At 45.2% G+C, this 23735-nt stretch overlaps 1 protein-coding gene across 3 annotated transcripts; it reads left to right on the forward strand.

Moving 5' to 3' along the window:
• The first annotated feature begins 2083 nt into the window (after positions 1 to 2083).
• Positions 2084 to 22092, forward strand: map3k15 (mitogen-activated protein kinase kinase kinase 15). Of its 3 annotated transcripts, none has more exons than XM_013139614.3 (31): positions 2084 to 2527; positions 3542 to 4084; positions 5231 to 5370; positions 5738 to 5761; positions 5915 to 5995; positions 7564 to 7757; positions 8192 to 8467; positions 8847 to 9017; positions 9107 to 9219; positions 9811 to 9970; positions 10137 to 10287; positions 10446 to 10553; positions 10695 to 10744; positions 10819 to 10914; positions 11007 to 11094; positions 11754 to 11887; positions 12407 to 12534; positions 12635 to 12765; positions 13530 to 13635; positions 14263 to 14420; positions 14759 to 14942; positions 16648 to 16822; positions 17122 to 17239; positions 17337 to 17393; positions 17806 to 17991; positions 18126 to 18231; positions 18330 to 18573; positions 18705 to 18817; positions 19901 to 20007; positions 20160 to 20236; positions 20438 to 22092. In XM_013139614.3, the coding sequence occupies exons 2-31, from the start codon at positions 3757 to 3759 to the stop codon at positions 20517 to 20519; spliced, it is 4086 nt and encodes a 1361-aa protein (XP_012995068.1). In that variant the 5' UTR covers positions 2084 to 2527; positions 3542 to 3756; the 3' UTR covers positions 20520 to 22092. The 3 variants fall into 3 exon arrangements, with proteins under 3 accessions (XP_012995068.1, XP_012995069.1, XP_012995070.1); XM_013139615.3 differs by lacking the exon at positions 5915 to 5995 and adding an exon at positions 15749 to 15757; XM_013139616.3 differs by lacking the exon at positions 5915 to 5995.
• Positions 22093 to 23735: the final 1643 nt, after the last annotated feature.

The following is a 23735-nucleotide window of genomic DNA, read 5'->3' on the forward strand; positions in this document are numbered from 1 at the left end:
CAGTGGTGTTCTTATGGAGAAAACATGTACAGGATCGTTGTATAGGCAATAATGTATTGTTATGAACAACTAAAATATTGGGCTGTAACCTATCTTCAGACTCCACGAAGAGCATCACGTTCTGTGGTCATAACCTTTTAAATGTTGCGGATCAACCAACACCTGATTATTTATACGAGAACCTGCTATTTTGGAACCAATTTGTCCTGGGACTATCTCGTCTGGACAACTTCAGGGAACCTTGAATTTGTTAAAACATCTTTCTGGGATAGCCCTCTAATCAAGTATAGCTTGAAAAGTATTTGTTTGCATCCCGGTTGCCGTGTTCGTATTGGTCACCAAAATCGGCTCAGAACCCCAGTCCCACAAAACGATAAAGGCTTAGCTCGGTCGTGAGCCTACAACCTCTAAAGGCCAACCATCAATCAATCAATCAATCAAATTTATTTATAAAGCCCTTTTTACAACAGCAGTTGTCACAAAGTGCTTTACAGAGACACCCGGCCTTAAACCCCAAGGAGCAAACAACAGTAGTGTTGAATTTCAGTGGCTAGGAAAAACTCCCTAAGGTTGAATTTTAGGAAGAAACCTAGAGAGGACCCAGGCTCAGAGGGGTGACCAGTCCTCTTCTGGCTGTGCCGGGTGAGATATTAAGAGTCCAATTGGAATAATAAATAAATTTCTCTGGGCTAAATCCAGAGTCTATTTGAATTTAGACTAGGTCAGAAGTATGACCAGGTGGACAGGGACAGCAACGGCCCCCCAAACCAGGTAATCCGCAGGTGTGGACCAGGACCTCATCTCCTTCTAAAATTTAAAACTGGAGGAAACTGAGAAAAGTTAGTAGTACATCCCTCATATCCCCCAGCACAATAATATAGCAGCGTAACACCTTGGAACTGAGACGGGGGGGTCCGTCGAACTCACATTAATGAGATGTCTGACAATCGTTTGCGAACTGAATTAATTGATGACTTGAATTTTTGGTTTTGAATAGACATATCATGGCATACCACGGATATGTGCAAGGGCGTTGGAGAATTTCATGTTGGGAATGGGAGGTCATTTAAAATGAGTTTACAATTATTTTGGATCAAAATAGGCAACATCTGATCTTAGTGGTCAAAATTACTGGATCGGTATTGGTCTATCTGTGTAAATCTATTAATAACAATAATTGCTCTTAAATGCGACGAATCGCCTAGGAAATATGCCTGTCTGTGCAGTGCAAACGACTTGCCCAATTAAGATATTGAGTTTACGAATGTCCATGAGCTTTTTCCAGAAAGCATTATCTCTCAAGAAACATTTCAAACAGTGTTGCCCAACCACATGATAAAATGGAAAGCCAATGACAAAAGATTATCAGATTGTAGAATTTGGTCTCAGTGTTGTCATTGTTTATCTGTTGCTTTCTTGGCGTTTCGTTTTTTTTATTCTCTCATGCGAACGAATGTCTGTATTTTGTGATTATCTTCAATCTTGCTATTCCGCGACTCAACGTCTGATTTTTGTTGCACGTCGCTCGCGTTTTTTGGGCAGACACGGAACCACGGCTGCGTGTCCCAATACGTAAAGTTGTGCAATATAAGGTTTTATTGTTCAACTATGCTGCATAATATTAGTTGATCAACTGATTAGATTTTCATCAGATATTGTACCCAGAATGTTCGTAACCATTGATGCCGGCCCGCGGCCCAATTTAACCCCTGGGTGTACGTGTGTGTGTGTGTGTGTGTAAGTACTATGTGTGTGTTTGTCCGGAACCATTCTACCGGTGTTTACTATGTTGATTTAGGTAATTGGTCTGGCAGAACATGACTGTATCTCCATAGAGAACGAGGCACACACACACTCGAACACACATACTGTACACATCCTCTGCAAACACACACCACAATACATGCCTGCCTGTTTTAACTACAGACCCAGATCATGTTTAGGTCCAGAATGTCCATGGGGTGGTGAACATAACTCAGAATAACTTTGCTGTGTGTGTGTGTGTGTGTATGTGTGTGTGTGTGTGTGTGTGAGGGACTGAGTACTAGTGGTGTCAAGTCAGAGGACAGACTGTTATATATTTAGCTCTACTCGATAGTTCTACAACATGTCTGTCTGCTCGAGATTTCTAGCTTCAAACCGTTTATTTGCTGAAGAGGTCTACAGTCTGTCTGTCTGCTGAAAAGGTCTACAACCTGTCTGTCTCCTGGAGATTTCTACAACCTGTCGGTCTGCTGAAGAGGTCTACAATCTGTCTGTCTGCTGAAGAGGTCTACAATCTGTCTGTCTGCTGAAGAGGTCTACAATCTGTCTGTCTGCTGAAAAGGTCTACAACCTGTCTGTCTGCTGAAAAGGTCTACAACCTGTCTGTCTCCTGGAGATTTCTACAACCTGTCGGTCTGCTGAAGAGGTGTACAACCTGTCTATCTCCTGGAAATTGCTACAACCTGTCTGTCTCCTGAGTTCTTCAGCCTGTCTGTCTGTGCTGTCATTCTTCCGCTGGGACGTGAAAGCTGTGTGTCATACGGTTTGTATTGTGGAAGTGTGTGTGTGTGTGTGTGTGTGTGTTTGTGTGTGTGTGTGTGTGTGTTTGTGTGTGTGTGTGTGTGTGTTTGTGTGTGTGTGTGTGTGTTTGTGTGTGTGTGTGTGTGTGTTTGTGTGTTTGAAAGAATGGAGTCGGAGGAGATGCACACACACCCGCCAGCCCAGCGTGTGTTTGTGGGACCCAGCGTGTGTTTGTGGGATCCAGCGTGTGTTTGTGGGATCCAGCGTGTGTTTGTGGGATCCAGCGTGTGTTTGTGGGATCCAGTGTGTGTTTGTGGGCCCCAGCGTGTGTTTGTGGGATCCAGCGTGTGTTTGTGGGATCCAGCATGTGTTTGTGGGATCCAGCGTGTGTTTGTGGGATCCAGCGTGTGTTTGTGGGAACCAGCGGTGGGGGGAACCAGAGAGCAGGAGTATGGTTTCGAAGCAACACTAAGTCTATTGGGTAGCAGACAGCAGCAATGACAGAGGCTTTCTGACATTCATTCTCTATTGCCTGGATCTCCAGTATTTATTATATTACCCCTTTTCTAACTCTCCCTATCTCTGTCTTGTCTGTCTCTCCCTATCTCTGTCTGTCTGTCTCTCCCTATCTCTGTCTGTCTGTCTGTCTTGTCTGTCTCTCCCTATCTCTGTATGTCTCTGTCTGTCTGTCTCTCCCTATCTCTGTCTGTCTCTGTCTGTCTGTCTGTCTCTCCCTATATCTGTCTGTCTCTGTCTGTCTGTCTGTCTCTCCCTATCTCTGTCTGTCTGTCTCTCCCTATATCTGTCTGAATCTGTCTGTCTCTCTCTCTGTCTGTCTCTGTCTCTGTCTCTCTGTCTCACTCTGTCTGTCTGTCTCTGTCTGTCCCTGTCTGTCTGTCTGTCTCTCCCTATATCTGTCTGTCTCTCCCTATATTTGTCTGTCTCTGTCTGTCTGTCTCTGCTTTCACTCTCTCTCTCTGGCTGTCTGTCTCTCTCTATCTTTGTTTCTCTCTCTCTCTCTGTCTGTGTCTCGCAGTCTCTGTGGAACTAGTCCGATCCGGTCTTGACGATAAGTGGGTGAGGTGATGAGGCGTGAGATGCAGGAGGTGGACCGAGTCAGACCCACCAGGCTCCCCAGGCGACAGGTGCTCTGAGACACCAGCCCAGCTCCGGCCCCTTCAGAAGGAGAGGAGGAGGACGAGGAGGAGGACGAGAGAGGACCGGACTCAAACCTTTTCGACCCGGGGGGTCATGGACACGGCTGGCCAGAGCACGCTGACGGCAGAGGCGGGCGGCGAAGGTCGAGGATGCGGCGGAGAGGGTCGCGAGGGGCTGTGTGTCGGGTCCGTGGACAGGGAGAACGTGTCCAGCCCCAGCCCCTCCACCAAGCAGCGTTCCCTGAGGGCGGTGTACGTCCTGAACGACGGGCTGAAGGCGGTGCTGGCCACCAGCCCTGAGTCGGGTGCTCTCCAGTGTCTGCAGAGGGCGTGTGACGCGGAGAGCGCCCTGCTGACCACCGTCACCTTTGGCCGGCTGGACTTCGGCGAGACCTCGGTGCTGGACACCTTCTACGATGCAGGTTTGGGGCGTCGCTCGTATTCCCTGCCGTCGTTTCAGCGGTTCGATGTGAGTTGTGATCTGTGTCAGACGTGTGGATTGACTCCTTGTCTGGCCCACGGAATTCCACACCAAGGCTGTTGAAGGAGGCTTTTTGCGGAAGCTAATATTGTATTGTGCGGAAAATATTTATATTTTCATTTTTTCCGCAAGGTTAATGAAAATTGGACAAAACATTTATTGCAATATAACCTTATTATTATTTGTTGTTTTGTTATAATCTTCATTATAATTATTATGAATTCTCCCAGTATAGGCTTCCTAGGATAGTTTGTCAGTGATACAGCAGTGTCTGCAGGAAAACGAACATCGATACAGGCAAAAATAGGAAACTATAAAGAAAACTAGACTGGCAAATAGAATTAAAACTAAATACTGACTCATAATGTCTATTGCATTTATTGTTCATCCTGATAACAATTTATGAAGCACAGGACACCCAGGTCAAATGTGCCCAGACCTCACCTAATCTATTGTATTCCTGCCGTGTCATGGGCCCGCGCACCTGCTGTCACTCCAGGAACACAACAGGTGTCAGTCATGTGATGTGTGTGTTACAGTATGAACTGTGTCAAGACGGTGATGATGATGATGATGATGGGGATGGTATACTGCGCTCTACCTCTAACTCTTTATCTATCTAAAATGATAGACCTTTATCCCTTCCTCTGTTCCTCTACCTCCACCTCTTCCTCTATCTAAAATATTAAAAGTTAAAAGAGGTCAAGTAGCAGCAGACCAGACTTTTATAGCACATTTAATACACAAACACACACACACACACACACTGCTTTGTAAACCGATACTTGGTTCAGTTTCTATTTATAGTGTCTGCTGGTTATGTTGTTGTCCAAAATTCGCTTACAGCCATAGCTGCCAGAGCTGCATTCAAAACCCAAACCCACATATCTTCTCCCTCTCTACAGACAGACCATGGATTTAGGATTTCTCCATGAGTCTCCCCACTGACGCACCTTAACTTTGACCTCTAACCTCAGCCTAAGCCAAAGTGTGTGTGTGTGTGTGTGCGCCCATCTGACCTCTGCTGCCAGTCGGTGTGTGTGTGTGGCTGGTGCATATAAACCCCTCTGTCCTCATCTCCCTCCAGACATCGCGGTAGTGGACATGAGTGATGTGTTCCGGCAGCCCTCGTTATTTTACCACCTGGGTGTCCGAGAGAGCTTTGACATGGCAAACAACGTCATCCTGTACCATGACACTGACCCTGACACTGCACTGTCACTGAAGGTACACACACACAAACACACACACACACACACACACACACACACACACTATGGAATCCAAACTGTGTAGATTCTTAAGTGAGCTGTGAGATCATAGATTACATTCCAACAACAGAGCAGAATTGTTTTATTTACAGGTTCATGTGTGCTCCTTGTCTTGTGTATCTTTGAGTGTGTGCTTCTGTGTGTTGTAACCGTAGCTACAGGAAACTGTAGGCTTGAGACTGCAGTTTCCACAGAGACAGAAAGTAATGTTCTAACTGCAGTATGTCGGGGTTCCCTTTAAAGCCGTACAGCATAATTCAAAACTGCCACAACGCACAGAAACACTGTCAATACACCTCTTAAGAATACCTCTGTGTTTGTAGGACATGGTGGCACAGAAGAACACAGTAAGTACCTATTCACGTGTCTTCAAATACTGCTTAATCTTTAGCCTCTGAATCTCTTTCTATGTGTTGTAGTATTGTTCACTTTGTGTGTGTGTGTGTGTGTTTATGTATATGTGTGCTTCCAAATGTGTGTGTGTGTGTGTGTGTGTGGAGAAGGTGTCTAGAACCCAAACATTAGGGTTTCCTTGGGTGCAGCTCCCTCCAGAGTACAGAGGCTCTGGTTTATGCAACAAAGTAGGTACTGCTGCAAAGCATGCTGGGAGTCCTCCTCTGGAATATCACAGTGCTCAGAGTTTCCGCCAACCTTGCACCTTAACTATGAGATCAAACCCTGCTTGCCCAGGTGTGTGTGTGGCCTGGCTGACCTCCGCTGCCCCTTGGTGGGTGTGTGGCCTGACTGACCTCCGCTGCCCCTTGGTGTGTGTGTGGCCTGGCTGACCTCCCCTTGGTGTGTGTTGGTATGGGAAGGCCTGATGACTGACAACGTGTGTGTGTGTTTCTAATGTATTCCATATACAGAGAACGACAGTATTTAGACATTGACTCGTTGTTGGTTCTTTGGCTCTGTATTCAGCAGATTGGATTGCGAATGACAATGCAGGGTTGAAGTCCGGTCTGATATCTTTAATGTGACGGTAGTTTAATCCAGATCAAATAAACCATTTAGAAATTAGAGCATATTTTGTACATAGTGCCCCCCAATTTATGTTGCCAACATTATGTACGGTAAAGAAGTCAAGTCAAGTAATTGCTCACATGTCCTTTGTTTGCACTGATCACTGAATGCCTGCACCCAATAGACATCAGCAGACGTTGGGCATCTTCCCTGATGACGCTCTGCTCAGTTGGATTCAGATTGACCTGGCCACAACAACACTCTATGGCAGTGTGTTAGGGGTCAAAGTCCTGCTGCATGATGAAGTGCCGTCTAACGAGTTCAGAAGCATTTGGCATGTGTCTGAGCAGACAGAATATGGCCTCTTGACCGTCCCGTCACTAGAGGAGGGTAGCTGAGTTTTGCTATGGTAAGATACATTTCCTGACCGTGAGTCACTCTGGATAAGAGCATCTGCTAGATGATTGCATTGAATGTGACCAAAAGAAATCTGTGTGTTTGTGTGTCAGAGACCGCAAGGCTGTCAGTAAAGCTCAGATTATATTTGTCCCATGGAGACAATCCCAGGAAAACCGACTGAGGTCCAATCCGGTGCAGACAGCCATCCTACCCCCCCCACCCCCCCACCCCACCCCCCCGCCCAAACATCCAGCTTTTTTCGAGTGACGCTGTTTCCGGGTGCAGCTGTGTAACCTCCAGCGCATTGAAATCACGGGACGTGGAGAAATGTGTTTTTCCACCTGGTCGAGTAAAAGAAACACACAAGCCACCAAATCTACCAACCCCCCCCCCCCCTTCTCTATCTCTCCACCTATCTCTCCACCTATCTCTCCACCTACCTCTCCCATCTATCTCTCCATCTATCTCTCCATCTACCTCTCCATCTATCTCTCCATCTATCTCTCCACCTATCTCTCCACCTACCTCTCCCATCTATCTCTCCATCTATCTCTCCATCTATCTCTCCACCTATCTCTCCACCTACCTCTCCCATCTATCTCTCCATCTATCTCTCCATCTACCTCTCCATCTATCTCTCCATCTATCTCTCCACCTATCTCTCCACCTACCTCTCCCATCTATCTCTCCATCTATCTCTCCATCTATCTCTCCATCTATCTCTCCCATCTATCTCTCCCTCTCGTGGCCTCTCCCGTCCCGTCTTCCTTGGTTCCCGTCGGCGCAGGCGTCCAGCGGGAACTACTACTTCATCCCCTACGTGTTGACCCCCAACCACGAGTACGTGTGCTGCGAGAGCGACGCCCAGCGGAGGGCCAGTGAATACATGCAGCCCAGCTGGGACAGCCTGCTGAGCCCCCTGTGCCTGCCCCTGACCGACCGCTTCTCCTCGCTGCTGAAGGACATCCACGTCACCTCCTGGTAACACACGCCATCACACACGACATCACACACGCCATCACACACGACATCACACACGACATCACACACGACATCACACACGACATCACACACGACATCACACACGCCATCACACACGACATCACACACGCCATCACACACGACATCACACACGACATCACACACGCCATCACACACGACATCACACACGACGACCGTGGTTGGAGACGCCCACTGGTCCCTGATTGACACCTGGAATGTGATGCGAGAGAAAGGGGGAAGCCGGTCTGATAGGATTCACACTGAGGTTTCGATGAGATGGGGTGTGCGACCCAGCACGATGTCGAGTCGGGAGAAGGTTCTAGAGGGACGGGGCAGTTGCCGTAAGATGGTAGGAACAGTGGTGCAGTAACTAAGGCTGCCCCCCTTCTCTCTCTACCCACCTCTCCCCATAGTGCCTCCTTTAAGGACACCCTGCTGAATGACATCAGAAAGGCCAGGGACAAATACCAGGGTGAGGAGCTAGCCAAGGAGCTGTCTCGTATAAAGCTCCGCATCGACAACACAGAGGTCTTGACCCAGGACATCGTCATGAACCTACTGTTCTCATACAGAGACATACAGGACTATGACGCCATGGTGAAGCTGGTCCAGACGCTGCAGGTTCTGCCTACCTGTGACCTGGCCACACAGCCCATGATCCAGTTCCACTACGCCTTCGCTCTCAACAGGTAACACTCCTAAACACACACACACACACAGTAAGGTCGCACTGTAAGGTTGCACTGTAAGGTCGCACTTTACGAATGTGGCAAAGGGCGAACCTGCAAGAACGAGTCACTGCCTTGAAGAAGCAGTGAACGACAGGGTGCTGTCCACATGTCCTGGAACTGTCCTGGAACTGTCCTGGTACTGTCCTGGTACTGTCCTGGAACTGTCCTGGAACTGTCAGTCCGAGAGGGGCGAGGTGAACTGTCATTGGAGGAACTGCACGAGGATGTCAGCTTCACATACACCTACATTATTTCTGGTTTCTGTGACTCAGCTTAAAGACTGGCTCGGTGAGCATGGGGGCGGTCCTCAAGGTGTTGTGTGTTGGTTCTTGTGCAGGAGGAACAGCCCGGGAGATAGAGAGCAGGCGCTTCGTGTGATGTTGCAGGTGTTACAGTCATGTGACCACCCAGCGCCGGACATGTTCTGTCTGTGTGGACGGATCTACAAAGACATCTTCCTCGACTCAGACTGTAAAGACACCAAAAACAGGGACAATGCCATCCAGTGGTGAGACACTTACACACACACACACACACACACACACACACAGGGGCCATTCACTCATGGGATTCCCATGGTTCTCTCCTTGTCACTAGGTACAGGAAAGGTTTTGAGCTCCAGCCCACTCTCTACTCTGGTATCAACTTGGCGATTCTGCTCATTGTTGCTGGGCAACAGTTTGAGAGTTCCATTGAGCTGAGGAAGATAGGTAAGAACTCTGCAGTGCACCTTCAAGTCCTAAACCTAACCATGACACCTTCAAGTCCTAAACCTAACCATGACACCTTCAAGTCCTAAACCTAACCATGACACCTTCAAGTCCTAAACCTAACCATGGCAACTTCAAGTCCTAAACCTAACCATGACACCTTCAAGTCCTAAACCTAACCATGACACCTTCAAGTCTTAAACCTAACCATGACACCTTCAAGTCCTAAACCTAACCATGGCACCTTCAAGTCCTAAACCTAACCATGACACCTTCAAGTCCTAAACATAACCATGACACCTTCAAGTCCTAAACCTAACCATGACACCTTCAAGTCCTAAACCTAACCATGACACCTTCAAGTCTTAAACCTAACCATGACACCTTCAAGTCCTAAACCTAACCATGACACCTTCAAGTCCTAAACCTAACCATGGCACTTTCAAATCCTAAACCTAACCATGACATCTTTAAGTATTAAAACTAACCTTTAAGTCTTTCACTCTCTGTCCATCCCTCTTTCTTTCCCTCTCACCCATCTCTTTCTCTCTCTCTCCCTCTCCCCCTTTCTTTCTTTCTTTCTCCCTCCAGGTGTAAGGTTGAACAGCCTCCTGGGTCGTAAGGGCTCATTAGAGAAGATGAATAATTACTGGGATGTTGGTCAGTTCTTTACCGTTAGCATGTTAGCTAACGACATCCCTAAAGCTACACAGGCCGCAGAGAAACTCTTCAAACTCAAACCACCCATCTGGTAAATACACACACAATTTGATTCTCTGCTTCTGTGTCACCCTTTTATACTTTGTCCTCCCCCCTCTCCATATTTTGCTGAAAAAGGGACAATGAGATAAAAGTTTCCTTTTACATTGTTTGTGTATGTTTGTATTTAATCCCTAACAGTCTCTCCTCTCTCTTAGGTATTTGCGATCTGTAGTTCAGAACCTCCAGCTGATCCAGAGGTTCAAGAAGACGACAGTAGAACATTCTCCCCAGAGAGAAAGACTCAACTTCTGGATGGACATCATCGTAGAGGCCACCAGAGGGAAGAGCAATGGACTGCGCTTCCCGGTACACAGACACACACACAGAACACACCCGTGTACACACAGTAGGTACACAGACACACACACAGAACACACCCGTGTACACACAGTAGGTACACAGACACACACAGAAATACTCCTACACACTCTGACACTCGGTCACTCTGTCTTCACTGTGTCTAGGTGTTGATCCTGGAGCCAACGAAGGTCTACCAGCCCTCGTATGTTTCCATAAACAGTGAAGCGGAGGAGAAGAATGTATCCATATGGCACGTCTCACCTGCTGAAACGGTCAGAACCCTCCCTCCTTTCTTCCTTCCCTCCCTCCTCCCTCCCTCATTCTCTCCCTCCTCCCTCCCTCCCTCCTCCCTCCTCCCTCCATCCCTCTGTCCGGTGTCTGAACTGACCTCTGACCCTTCTGGCCATCTCTAGAAAGGGATCCATGAATGGAACTTCACTGCAACATCCATCAAAGGAATCAGGTACGTGAGAGTGTGTCATGGTGTTGCTCGTGTCACCATGAGTGTGCGTTTCAACTCCCCCCTCCTCTCCTCAGCATCTCCAAGTTTGACGAGCGCTGTTGTTTCCTCTACGTGCACGACAACTCGGATGACTTCCAGATCTACTTCTCCACCGAGGACCAGTGTGGCCGGTCAGAACCGTCTCACTGACACATGTTCTGCCGAGGTTGTGTCAGGTCTCCTTGCGTGCCTCCTGTTGACACCCCCTCTATTCTGTGTGAAGGTTCTGCTCCATGGTGAAAGAGATGATATCAGACGGAACCGGAAATGCTGTGGAGCTGGAAGGAGATGCTGACGGGGACACCCTAGAGGTCAGTAACCCTAACCCCAGAGGTCATTAACCCTAACCCTAGAGGTCATTAACCCTAACCCTAGAGGTCAGTAACCCTAACCCTAGAGGTCATTAACCCTATCCCCAGAGGTCATTAATCCTAACCCTAGAGGTCATTAACCCTAACCCCAGAGGTCAGTAACCCTAACCCTAGAGGTCATTAACCCTAACCCCAGAGGTCAGTAACCCTAACCCCATAGGTCAGTAACCCTAACCCCATAGGTCATTAACCCTAACCCCAGAGGTCAGTAACCCTAACCCCAGAGGTCAGTAACCCTAACCCCAGAGGTCAGTAACCCTAACCCCATAGGTCATTAACCCTAACCCCAGAGGTCAGTAACCCTAACCCCATAGGTCAGTAACACTAACCCCATAGGTCAGTAACCCTAACCCCAGAGGTCAGTAACCCTAACCCCATAGGTCATTAACCCTAACCCCAGAGGTCAGTAACCCTAACCCCATAGGTCAGTAACCCTAACCCCAGAGGTCAGTAACCCTAACCCCATAGGTCAGTAATCACATGAATGAGAATTGGTTCTCAATTGACTTACCTTGTTAAATCATTTGTGTCTGTGTGTAATAGGTGTTCCAAAAGGACTTGAGCTTTAGGACACGTGTCTAAATGTGTGTGTTCTACAGTATGAGTATGACATTAATGAGAAGGCAGACCGTGTGGTTCTGGGTCGGGGGACCTATGGAGTCGTGTACGCTGGCAGAGACATGAGCAATCAGGTCCGCATCGCCATTAAAGAGATACCGGAGAGAGACAGCAGGTCAGTGTGTGCGTGTGTGAGTGTGTGTGTGCGTGTGTGTGTGTGTGTGCGTGCGTGTTCGTGTGTGTGTGTGTGTGTGTGTTTGTACTTGTGTTTCTATACTGCTGTGTACTTAAAATCTTCACTATGATAATAAACCACAGACAGTTTGGCAAAGTTTGACCACTCCTTTCCAGCAGCCTAATGGTCAGAAGCATTGGGCAAGATGCTTAAACCTCATTTCTACTGTACGTTTATCTGGACAGGAGCATCTGCTGATTCATTTCAATGTATAATACATTTTAGGCTCAGGGGTTAAGGTTTGGTTCAGAGAAAGCCTCAGGATTATCGTTTCGGGGTTTAACTTTAGGTTTTTTTTGTATCAATAAATAATTTGATGTTCTCACAATTATAGGAACATCAACTATGTCGGTCTGTCTGCCTGTCTTTTTGTGTGTTTATTTCTCTGTCGGTCTGTCTGTGCGTGCGTGCGTGTGTGTGTGTGTGCGTGGGTGTAATCCTTTCGCCTGTGTGTGTCAGGTACTCCCAACCCCTCCATGAGGAGATTGCGCTCCACAAGTACCTGAAACATAGGAATATTGTTCAGTACCTGGGCTCGGTCTCCGAGGATGGATACATCAAGATCTTCATGGAGCAAGTTCCTGGAGGTGTGTGTCCTGTCCTGCATGTGACAGTTGTCTTGAGTTGCTGTTCTCTTAGTGTGTGTGTGTGTGTGTGTGTGTGTGTGTGTGTGTGTGTGTGAGACAGGCAGTCTGTCAGCGTTGCTACGTTCTAAGTGGGGACCGTTGAAGGAGGCGACGATCATCTTCTACACACGACAGATCCTGGAGGGGCTTCGCTACCTCCACGAGAACCAGATAGTCCACCGTGACATCAAGGTAACCCTGGCAACACGTCACCACGTCACAGTACACATCACAGTACACGTCACAGTACACGTCACAGTACACATCACAGTACACGTCACAGTACACGTCACAGTACACGTCACAGTACACGTCACAGTACACATCACAGTACACATCACAGTACACGTCACAGTACACATCACAGTACACATCACAGTACACGTCACAGTACACGTCACAGTACACATCACCATACACATCACAGTACACAGTACACAGTACACAGAACACATCACAGTACACGTCACCATACACATCACAGTACAAGTCACAGACGCCAACGTACTGTGCCTCAGTCATCACCTCAGTTAGGACGTAGTTCTGGGTAAAATACATGATATCTCGCCCTCTGTCTCTTTCTCTCACCAATAGTTTCCATTTGAAGGACTATATCGTTGTGGGAAACATTTATTTACATTCCCAAACCAAGTGGAAAACAAATAAAGATCAAATTGACATAGAAAATTATAAAAATTATAAAAATGAATCATGAATTCTAGGGAAAAGTAGCACACGAAGCATCTTATGATGTTCCATTGTTCTGACCCGATGCCTCTGGTTAACATGTACTGCTGTAGCATGGCTTACAATCCCGCCCACTGCAGAACAGACATAAGCCCGTCTTCTCTTGGGAGCCAGGTCTGACTGTGACAGCAGCAATGCAATGCTCTCTTTTTCTTTCACACGGTTTCTCGTTCTCTCTCATTCTCTCTCTCTCTCTCTCTCTCTCTCAGGGTGATAACGTATTAGTTAATACCTACAGTGGGGTTCTGAAGATATCAGACTTCGGCACATCTAAAAGACTAGCTGGGGTCAACCCCTGCACTGAGACCTTCACCGGTATGAAACACACACGCATGCACACACTTTTATTTCCAGCGACTGTTAGGCCAGGTGGACACACAGTCACACAGTCACTGACATGTTGATATGACACGTTATTCCTGTTAGGGGAGGATTAAATCTCTCAGCATACGGATTATCTGTTTGATACAGTCCATAGAAAGCTGCAGCTATTCAAACAAACGCACGTATGCACGCACGCACGCACAAACACACACACACACACACATACATAGACACACAGACCAGCAGCCCACCAGCCAGATCCCAGATTGGGGTTAATAGGTTGGTTAATTAACCAGAAAGGGTTAGGAAGGACCAGTGTGTTTGTCTTTCATCAGTCTGTCCTGTTATGTTTGACACAGGGAAAATATTCAGACCCCTTGACTTTCGACACACTTTGTTGTTTTAGACTTGATTTGAGATATAAAACTTTTTTTCTGCCAACTGGCACAAATGTATTTGTCATTATCAGGTATTGCGTGTAGACTGAAGGCAAAAAGTCTATATGTAATAAATTAAAAAGAACATGTGTGAAAAATGAAGGGGTCGGAAATATTTTCAAAGGCACCGTCTGTACATTGTTTGCATGTGTGTGTGTGTTTGTGGGCGTGTCCTCTGCAGGGACCCTGCAGTACATGGCCCCAGAGATCATAGATAAGGGCCCAAGGGGTTATGGGGCCCCAGCGGACATCTGGTCACTGGGCTGCACCATCATAGAGATGGCCACAGGAAAACCCCCGTTCCACGAGCTGGGAGAGCCTCAGGCGGCCATGTTCAAGGTATGGGTCTCTTTGGTTTCAATTTGCCCCGTGACTTTCGACACGTCTCCTGTGTGTTAGGGAACTAGGTTTGCCAGCTAAGAAAAAGTTGGAACTGAAGAGGTGCGCAGGATTAATCAGATAACCTGGTTTAAAAAAAAAGATTAAGTCTCACTGAGATGAAAACTCTAAGTGAAAAAAAACAAAACATTCCTTAACTATTTCATAACTCAAACACTCCCACGAAGACCAGTGTGATTGCCATTTTGGATTCTGAATTGCGCCCTCTGCCGATTCAATTAAATCCAGCTCAGCGTGAGTGTGTGTGTGTCGGGGTGTGTGTGTGTGTGTGTGTTCAGGTTGGGATGTTTAAAATCCACCCAGAGATCCCAGAGTCGCTGTCTCTGGAAGCCAAGTCGTTTATCCTGCGTTGTTTTGAGCCTGACCCCAACAAGAGGGCCACAGCCACCGACCTGCTCAAAGACGTCTTCGTCAGACACAACGTGAAGGGGAAGAAAAGCAAGATCGCCTTCAAGCCATCAGGTAGAGCCTCACAATTTGTGTGTGTGTGTGTGTGCGTTGATTGTATGACTGTGTGTATGTTTGAGCAGTCGTTATTGAATAATGTGTGTGTGTCTTTGCATGTGTGTGTGTGTGTAGTCATAAATAAATTGTGCATTTAACTGTGTACGCGTTTGGATGTGTGTGGACTCATAAATTAATGGGTTATTTAACCTTTTTTTTTATAATACTGTAATTGTACTTAAATACACAAAAATAAACACATACACTCAAAGACAGACAAACACACACACACACATGGTTGTTTTTTGGGGGGATCTAGACATGATTTCCATTCCAACTCCTATTTTCCCTTAACCTAACCACAACACAAATCCTACACTTAACAATAAACCCAAACCACTAATCATAACACTGAACTCTTAAACTGTAATCGTAACACTGAACTCTGTAACTGTAATCGTAACACTGAACTCTGTAACTGTAATCCTAACACTGAACTCTTAAACTGTAATCATAACACTGAACTCTTAAACTGTAATCGTAACACTGAACTCTTAAACTGTAATCCTAACACTGAACTCTTAAACTGTAATCGTAACACTGAACTCTGTAACTGTAATCGTAACACTGAACTCTAACTGTAATCCTAACACTGAACTCTTAAACTGTAATCGTAACACTGAACTCTTAAACTGTAATCCTAACACTGAACTCTTAAACTGTAATCATAACACTGAACTCTTAAACTGTAATCGAAACACTGAACTCTTAAACTGTAATCCTAACACTGAACACTTTCTCTCCTGTTCACTCGTGGGATCCAGTGTGGCAAGGTCTGTGACTGCTTAACTTTTGTGACTGTTCACGTGTCTGTACGTCTGTCCTGTAGAAGTGCGTGTCAGTATTAGATGTCGGTTTGTTTGTGACTGTTCAGGTGTGTGTACGTGTGTCCCGTGAAAGTGTGTGTCATTATTACATGTGGGTTTGTTTGTTTGTGTTCATGTCTGTACAGTGTATTCGTGAATGTGATTGTGGTCATGCTGTTAATGCAGAATCCAATCATCAAGCCCAATTATATCATACATGAGTACATCAACAGGAAGGGACACACCCACATTCTCCCAGTAGAAACTGTTTGATGACACATTTGTTTTCAAATAAAACATTTTGGCAGAATGAACGCACCCCTGATGTGATGACACTAGTTGTATGGTCCAAAACGGGTCGTCTCAGAAGGCATTGAAAACTCTTTGCCAGTCTTGAGAACATTTCTATCTTCTATGTAACATGGGAAATACACTAGTCCCATTATAAACCTTTACTCACTAGCATTTTTACAGAACGGTTGCTCAAACCTCCTCTTTTTAATGGGATAGTTGCTCATTATATGCTTTCTGACCCCTGGTCCGGCCTTAGGGCATTCCTGCTGTTAAAGGGAAGTCGTGAAGGAGGGTGCCATTTAGTCTGGTAATATATAACAGAGGGAGGGAGCCTGGGGAAAACTGTAGGCCGGAGAGGTTATCCTGGTCATCATGGTTCAGTTAATTGTGGAGCCCCTTTTATCTCCCTCCAGACTGGATGGCACCATATGTCCTTTACCAACATGTATAAAACCATGAACCAGGAACAGGGTTAGTGTCTTCATTTTACTTTAAGGTTGTTATTTTACACCTGTGTGTGTTTTTTTTTGTGTGTGTGTGTGTGTGTGTGTTGTGTTGGCCAGACTACATCCGTAGTGTGTCGCTACCAGTGCAGTTGCAGTGTGAAGCCACTGGGAGCAGCAGTGAGCCAGGCTCAGTGAGTCCAGACTGTGACTCCAAACACGACGTCTTCTTTCAGAAGTCCAAACGGTCAGGCTCAGAAAACCTGCTTAAACCACCCAGTAACAATTACCTGAGGTACACATGGACACACATATATACACACACACACACTATAAACTCACATCTCCACTCTTGTGTGTGTGTGTGGGTGTGTGTGTGGCAGGTGGTCTTCTTCTCTGGTCCTACCCTAATGCCTTTTATAACAGCTGTCTAATGAGTTGTGATAACTTTTACAACCTCTTGAACCTCAGTGCTCCATGCTGCCAGGAAACCACTGTATGTGTAAACACACCTGAAGTCACACAGACACATGTTCTGTCAGTAGTATTGTGTGTCAGTATCATATATGAATGGCCTCTGTTTCTTCTGGTCAGTGTTCCAGATGAGGGGTCAGTGTCAGAAGATCGTAGCTCTCCTGCATCTCCTGAGGACAAGGATGGAGGTCTGTTCCTGCTTAAGAAGGACAGTGAGAGGAGGGCAATCCTCTACAAGGTGTGTGTTGATGGGTACTGTCAGTGTGTCCGCAATGACATATTAAAAAAAGGTTTATTCAAGGCCTCAATATCTCTCTCTCTGTCTTCTGTTCAAGGTCCTTAATGAGGACCAGGACAAAGTCATCTCCAACCTCCTGGAGAACCACATTCAGGTCTGTATGGGTGTCTGTCAGTGTACAGGTTGAGGGATAATGTTAGGTTTAGGGTTAACGTTAGATTTTTGGTGTTAGATTTCGAGTAGGGGTTGTGGTTTGGTTTTGGGAATGGGAATAATCTTTGGGGCCCCCACAAAAGTAGCATTCCGACAGGACAGTGGAACAGGGAACATGACCTCATGGGGACATTTTGCTGGCCCCCATGAAGAAAAACTATTTTAATATGTGTAGGTTTAGGGTTTGGGTTAGGTTTAGTGTGGATATCATTTTAAATGGGAAATATGGAAACCCTAACCCCACAAGGAAAACATTACATTGGGTATACATTCTTTTTTTTATAAATTATAGAATGATTAACAAAACATTTATGTAATCTTGTGTTTGTGTGTGTGTGTGTGTGTGTGTGCAGGGCAGTGAAGAACTCCAGCTCTCCGTGGACCATATTAAACAGATCATTTGTATACTGAGAGATTTCATCCACTCCCCGGAGAGACGCGTCATGGCAACCACCATCTCCAATCTAAAACTCGACCTAGACTTCGACTCCACATCCATCAACCAGATACAGCTGGTTCTGTTTGGCTTCCAGGACTCTGTACGAATTCACACACACACACAAACACACACACACGTGCGTTCTGTCACCAATTATAATTATCCTGTTCAAACACATTCTGCACCTGCATCTGTGTGTGTGTGTGTGTTTGCATGTGTGCTTGTGTGTTCAAGGTGAATAAGGTCTTAAGGAACCATCACATTAAACCCCATTGGATGTTTGCCATGGACAACATCATCAGACGAGCGGTTCAGGCTGCCGTCACCATCCTTATACCAGGTGGGATCAAAGGATTTGCTGTATAAATGCAGTTTCTTAATAATGGGAGCAACATCTTACAATTCACCCCTGACCTTTAACCCCTCCCTTCCATCCAGAGCTCCAGACCCACTTCGGCCCGGCCTCGGAGAGTGAGGGGCCAGATAAGGAGGATGAGGAAGAGGAGGAGGCAGAGTTTGGCCCCGTGTTGGTTACGCCTCCGGACGAACCCACTGTGACCTCCGACCCCACAGTGACCTCAGCAGTAAGCACGCTCAGCTCCGCCCTCTCCTCCCCGCTTCCGCCTCAGCGCTCACAGCCTCTTGGAGCTCAGCTGGGACGACTCAAACAGGAGACCAACCGGTATGGGTGTGTGTGTGTGTGTGTGTCTTTGTGTGAAAATTCTGGAAGCCAAACGGAACCAGTTGCAACTGGTTGATGGATGTGGGGACCCTTAAGAATGTGGAATGTCTGTCCTGCGCTGCCCCCTGCAGGTTGTTGGAGGAACTGTTGCAGAGAGAGAGAGAGTACCAGCAGGTCCTCAAGACAACACTTCATCAGAGACAACACGACTTAGAGCTGGCCAAAGTTAGACACAGACCCACAGGTACACACACACACACACACACACACACGGTTGAGTTTTCTATACTTGTAGGCCCCCAAGACCTAACTCTTTATTCCCTAGCACTATACAGGTGCTGGTCATGAAATTTGAATATAATCAAAAAGTTGATTTATTTCAGTAATTCCATTCAAAAAGTTTAACTTGTATATTATATTCATTCATTACACACAGACTGATGTTTATTTCTTTTAATTGTGATGATTAAAACTGACAACTACTGAAAATCCCAAATTCAGTATTGATTTCCAAAGGAAATGCAAAATTTACTTTCATAATTTCCTCTTTAGCTATGACCTTTCGTGTCTTGCCGTTCTGTGTCTTTTGGACAACTGTCAAGTCAGCAGTCTTCCCCATGATTGTGTTGCCTACAGAACTAGACTGACAGACCATTTAAAGGCCTTTGCAGGTGTTTTGGGTTAATTAGCTGATTAGAGTGTGGCACCAGGTGTCTTCAATATTGAACCTTTTCACAATATTCAAATTTTGTGAGATACTGAATTTGGGGTTTTCATTATTTGTCAGTTATAATCATCAAAATTAAAAGAAATCAACACTTGAAATATATCAGTCTGTGTGGAATGAATGTATACATTATACAAGTTTCACTTTTTGAATGTAATTACTGAAATAAATCAACTTTTTGATGATATTCAAATTTCATGACCAGCACCTGTATATAACCCTTGCCCTTACCTTGACCGCAATAACTCTAAATATTTATAACCTCTAAATACTGTCGCACTAACCAAGTGTGGAGGAGTATAGTTAAATATAGTGGTTGGCGCAGAACATTGTTGCACCGTCGCTTCATTGCCTCCTCCCATGTTCCGCTGGCTCTACTTCTCACCCCCCCCTTGGCTGTTTCAATGGCTTGAAACGAATTGCCTTAACGCCACCTGAACACCTCCAGTCTGAACATTCAGCAACCCACCCCCTTAACATAACTGGTAATGGCTAAGCTTGAAAGTAGCCTGAATTCTACCTTAAATTGAACCACTGAAATAAAGATTGCATTCCTCAGAAGTCACATCATCCTTTGCCTTCTCCCTTTGCATTTTCCAGACATTCCTCCTCCTTCCATCTTCCAAGTTCCGGTTGATCGGGAGTCTGATAAGCAGCTTACGGATTGGCTAAAAGACCAGGGGGCGGACTCGGAAACCATAGACAAGGTTGGTCTGCCGGCGTTGCATTAATGTTTGGGTTGGTGCTTTGGTGGGTTATTGTTGGGGTTTGGTTGTCATGGTGAGGTTACCATCCGTATGAGTCCTAATGGGGTCCCACGTAGTTCAGCTTCCTGTGCTTCCTGTGCTTTCCGTCTTAGTTTGTGATGGAGGACTACACGTTGAGCGACGTCCTTGATGATGTCACCAAGGACGACCTGCGCTACCTCCGCCTACGGTAACTACTGCCTTCAGGTGCTCGTGTCATCACAGCCCTGGACGTGTGGCAGCACACACGTTGCAAAGTACTGCTTTACCTTTCCCTCCCAGTTGTTTGGCTGTTTATGATTTAAATTAACGTCTCACACTTTCTCCCTGTGTACGTCTGTGTGTATCTGTGTGCATGCGTGCGCGTCTGTGTGCGTGTCTGTGTGTGAAGGGGTGGTGTGCTGTGTCGTATCTGGCGAGGGATCCAGAGACACAGAGAGAGACGAAGGCTGACAAGGGATGACCAAAGATGACTACAACTATACACACACACACACACACACACCAGCATTTATTTAAGTATGCAAACCAGGTGAAAGTGTTTTCTGTATGTTTACCACTCTAGCTGATTTTGCATTGAGGTCTTCACAATATCTTTGCCATGCAGGACCTGGTAATGGGCAGTCAATTCTTACAGGGAGCCTTCTACAAGTTATTTTGACCACACCGAAGTGCTTTAATGCAAGCACTATGTGTGTGTGTGTGTGTGTGTGTGTTATTATACAACACGTGCCTCTTTGGCTTCTCTAGTGTAAGTTGTGACCCGGCTGGAATAACTTTCCATAACTCAGAATGAAGTGTATTTTTAGACTAGGTACATGAATGCTCTCCACCAAATAACCATCTGCATATCAGTGTTTTCCCTTCATTCCATCGCTTAAGACCAGGTGCTATCTGGCCTGGGTTACTATTTTTAGAGCTCTATGGTGACGTTCTTAGAATGTTCCTGATAACACCAGTATGATCACTTCCTGCTGGTCAAATGAAGAACGGGCTTACATTTGCCTATATCTTTTCAGAGACCACAACATAAATATTAGGAATATCTGCACAATAAAATTAAAACTGTAAACTGGAATATGTCAGACTGAGGCAAGACTGTGCCTGTTTATTGGTGACCCTTGTTGACTGAGCATTAGTTACCTACACAACCAACCAATGGTTAATATCAAATGTATCCTCTTGGCCTCTGTAATGCTGTATAGTGAACTGTTTTTTGTCTACACAGGTGTGTGTGGCTACTACATTCATGTGACTTCAATGTGTTGTTTCCACAGCTCAGTGTGTACTAATTATAGCTGCCCCACAGTAATTACACTAAATGATGAATGGATTCTTGATGGATATGACATAGTGCATGGCTTTCATATTGCATGAGATGCCTGACACCAATTATAATCCATTCATAAAGTCTGGAATGTTCTTGTTTCAAAGGGTTAACAAAAGATTCGCTTTGTGATGAAAATTGAGGAGCAACATGTGTCATGCCCACACCCACACCTTCCCCACACACACACACCCTCCCCGCACACACACACCCTCCCCGCACACACCAGCATTTGTTTAAAGTATACAAACCAAGTGAAAGTGTGTTCAGTATGTTGACCACTCTAACTGATGCATTTTGCATTGGGGTCTTCACAGTAACTTAACCATTCAGGATTTTCTCATGAGCAGTCAATCGATGTCTACAGGGTATATCCTACAGTTTATTTTTACCCAACCAATGCGCTTTTAGTGCAGGCACTATTAGTGTGTGTGTGTACATGCGTGCGTGTTATTACCACAATATGTGCCTCTTTGGCTTCTCTAGTGTAAGTTGTGACCAGGCTGGAATTGGTTCAAGTCTTGTTTGCAAGACAGGGAATACTTTTTCTCCATAGGCAACTATGTATCATTGAAAACACGCATGACATGTGGAGTTCCACAAGGCTCTATCCTGGGACTTCTTTTATTCAACATTTATATGCTACCATTACTCCAAATCATGCAAAGCAACAAAACTGCTCATGATCATTTTGCAGATGATAACCTCATTTGTATAGCTCTCACATCTTGTTGCTACAGTCCCATGGATTCACTCTATCAGTGCCTTGGACAAATCAATAATTGGATGTGCCAGAACATTCTTTGGTGCCAAAGACAAGGCACTGACAGTCAGCAATTACCGTGACACACTGTCCCTTAATAAATAAAAAGTAAAGAATCTTATTATGGATTCGGATCTGAATTTCAATAGCCACATAAAATTCATAACAAAATCAGCCTATTATCACCTTAAAAACATAGTTAGAATTAGAGGATTCGTGTCCAGACAAGATGTAGAAAACATATTCACACTTTTATCTCCAGTAGGTGGGTCTAATGTAGAGGCCTGATTTCAGGTTTCTCTAAAAAAAGAAACACATTAAATCAAATATTAGGTCTCTGCAATGGCTCCCTGTATCTCATATAATTGATATTGCTTGTTTATAAATCACTGAATGGTTCAGGGCCAAGTTACATCTCAGACCTACTCTCTCAGTCTGAACCCTCTAGACCCTCAGCTCATCAGGATCTGGTCTGCTAACCATTCAAAGGACAAAAGTTAGTTGAGGCAGCATTTAGTCATTATGCTGCGCATATTTGGAACAAACTGCCACAAAATCTTGAACTTGCTCCAGCATTGACCACTTTTATTTAATCTTTGAATAATAGGTTAGCCCTCTTAAATGTGATGGTTTTATTTGTATGCTTTGTCTTCTATTATAAATGTATTTGTAGTAAGCCAGGTGTTTGTCTTTTCTAATGTAAAGCACTTTGAATTGCCCTGTGTGTGAAATGTGCTATACAAATAAACTTGCCTTGTCTTGAAATAACTCTCCACAACTCTGTGGTGACGTTTTTAGAATGTCCCTGATGACACCAGTATGATCACTTCCTGCTGATTAAATGAAGAATGTTCTTAAATGTGTCCCATGTCCTTTGGGTGACCACAAAAAAAAAAAAGAAGGAATTTCTATATGACAGAAAAAAATCATCCTTTGTAATCTGATGACTTCAGCTACAAATTACATTTTAACTGGAGAATGATTTGAAGGCCAAACTGTGCCCGCTTATTCCTCTTGTATTTTTTACAGGGAACTTTGTGGCCAGGATGTGAGCAGACTGCCTATTCCTACAGGCTACCTTCTACAGTTTATTTTGACAAGGCTGAAGCACTTTAGTCTAGCCACTATTAATATGTGGGAGTGCATATATGTGTGTGTGTGTGTGTTGTTTGCTGACATTCTTAGAATGCCTCTGTAAACACTAATATGAACATTTCCTTGAAAAGACCAGCCAGCGATTTGCTAGAGCCGTGTACGCATGTCTGACAACAACCAGAAATTACTTTTCTACCAGAATATCTGAAATCGATGCCAAACTGTGTCTACTTATAGTTCATTTTGTAGGAGATTTTTGGTCACCTACTAAACCACGCAACCAGAGGATATCATTGTATTTATTGTCTTGGTCTCTGTAATGATATATAGTGAGGTGGTCAATAATGTTTGTAGTAAACGCAGGTGTGTGGCTATGACATTCATGTGATTTCTTCCATAGGTGCAAACTGCAGTGTTTGTGTTTGCTCTGTGTTCATTCAATAAACTATGAACAAACTGATTCTTGGTATAACTTATTCTAAAAAAAATAAAAATATTCGGATC

The sequence above is a fragment of the Esox lucius genome, chromosome 21 (genome assembly GCF_011004845.1).
Source record: "Esox lucius isolate fEsoLuc1 chromosome 21, fEsoLuc1.pri, whole genome shotgun sequence".
Lineage (NCBI taxonomy): Eukaryota > Metazoa > Chordata > Actinopteri > Esociformes > Esocidae > Esox > Esox lucius.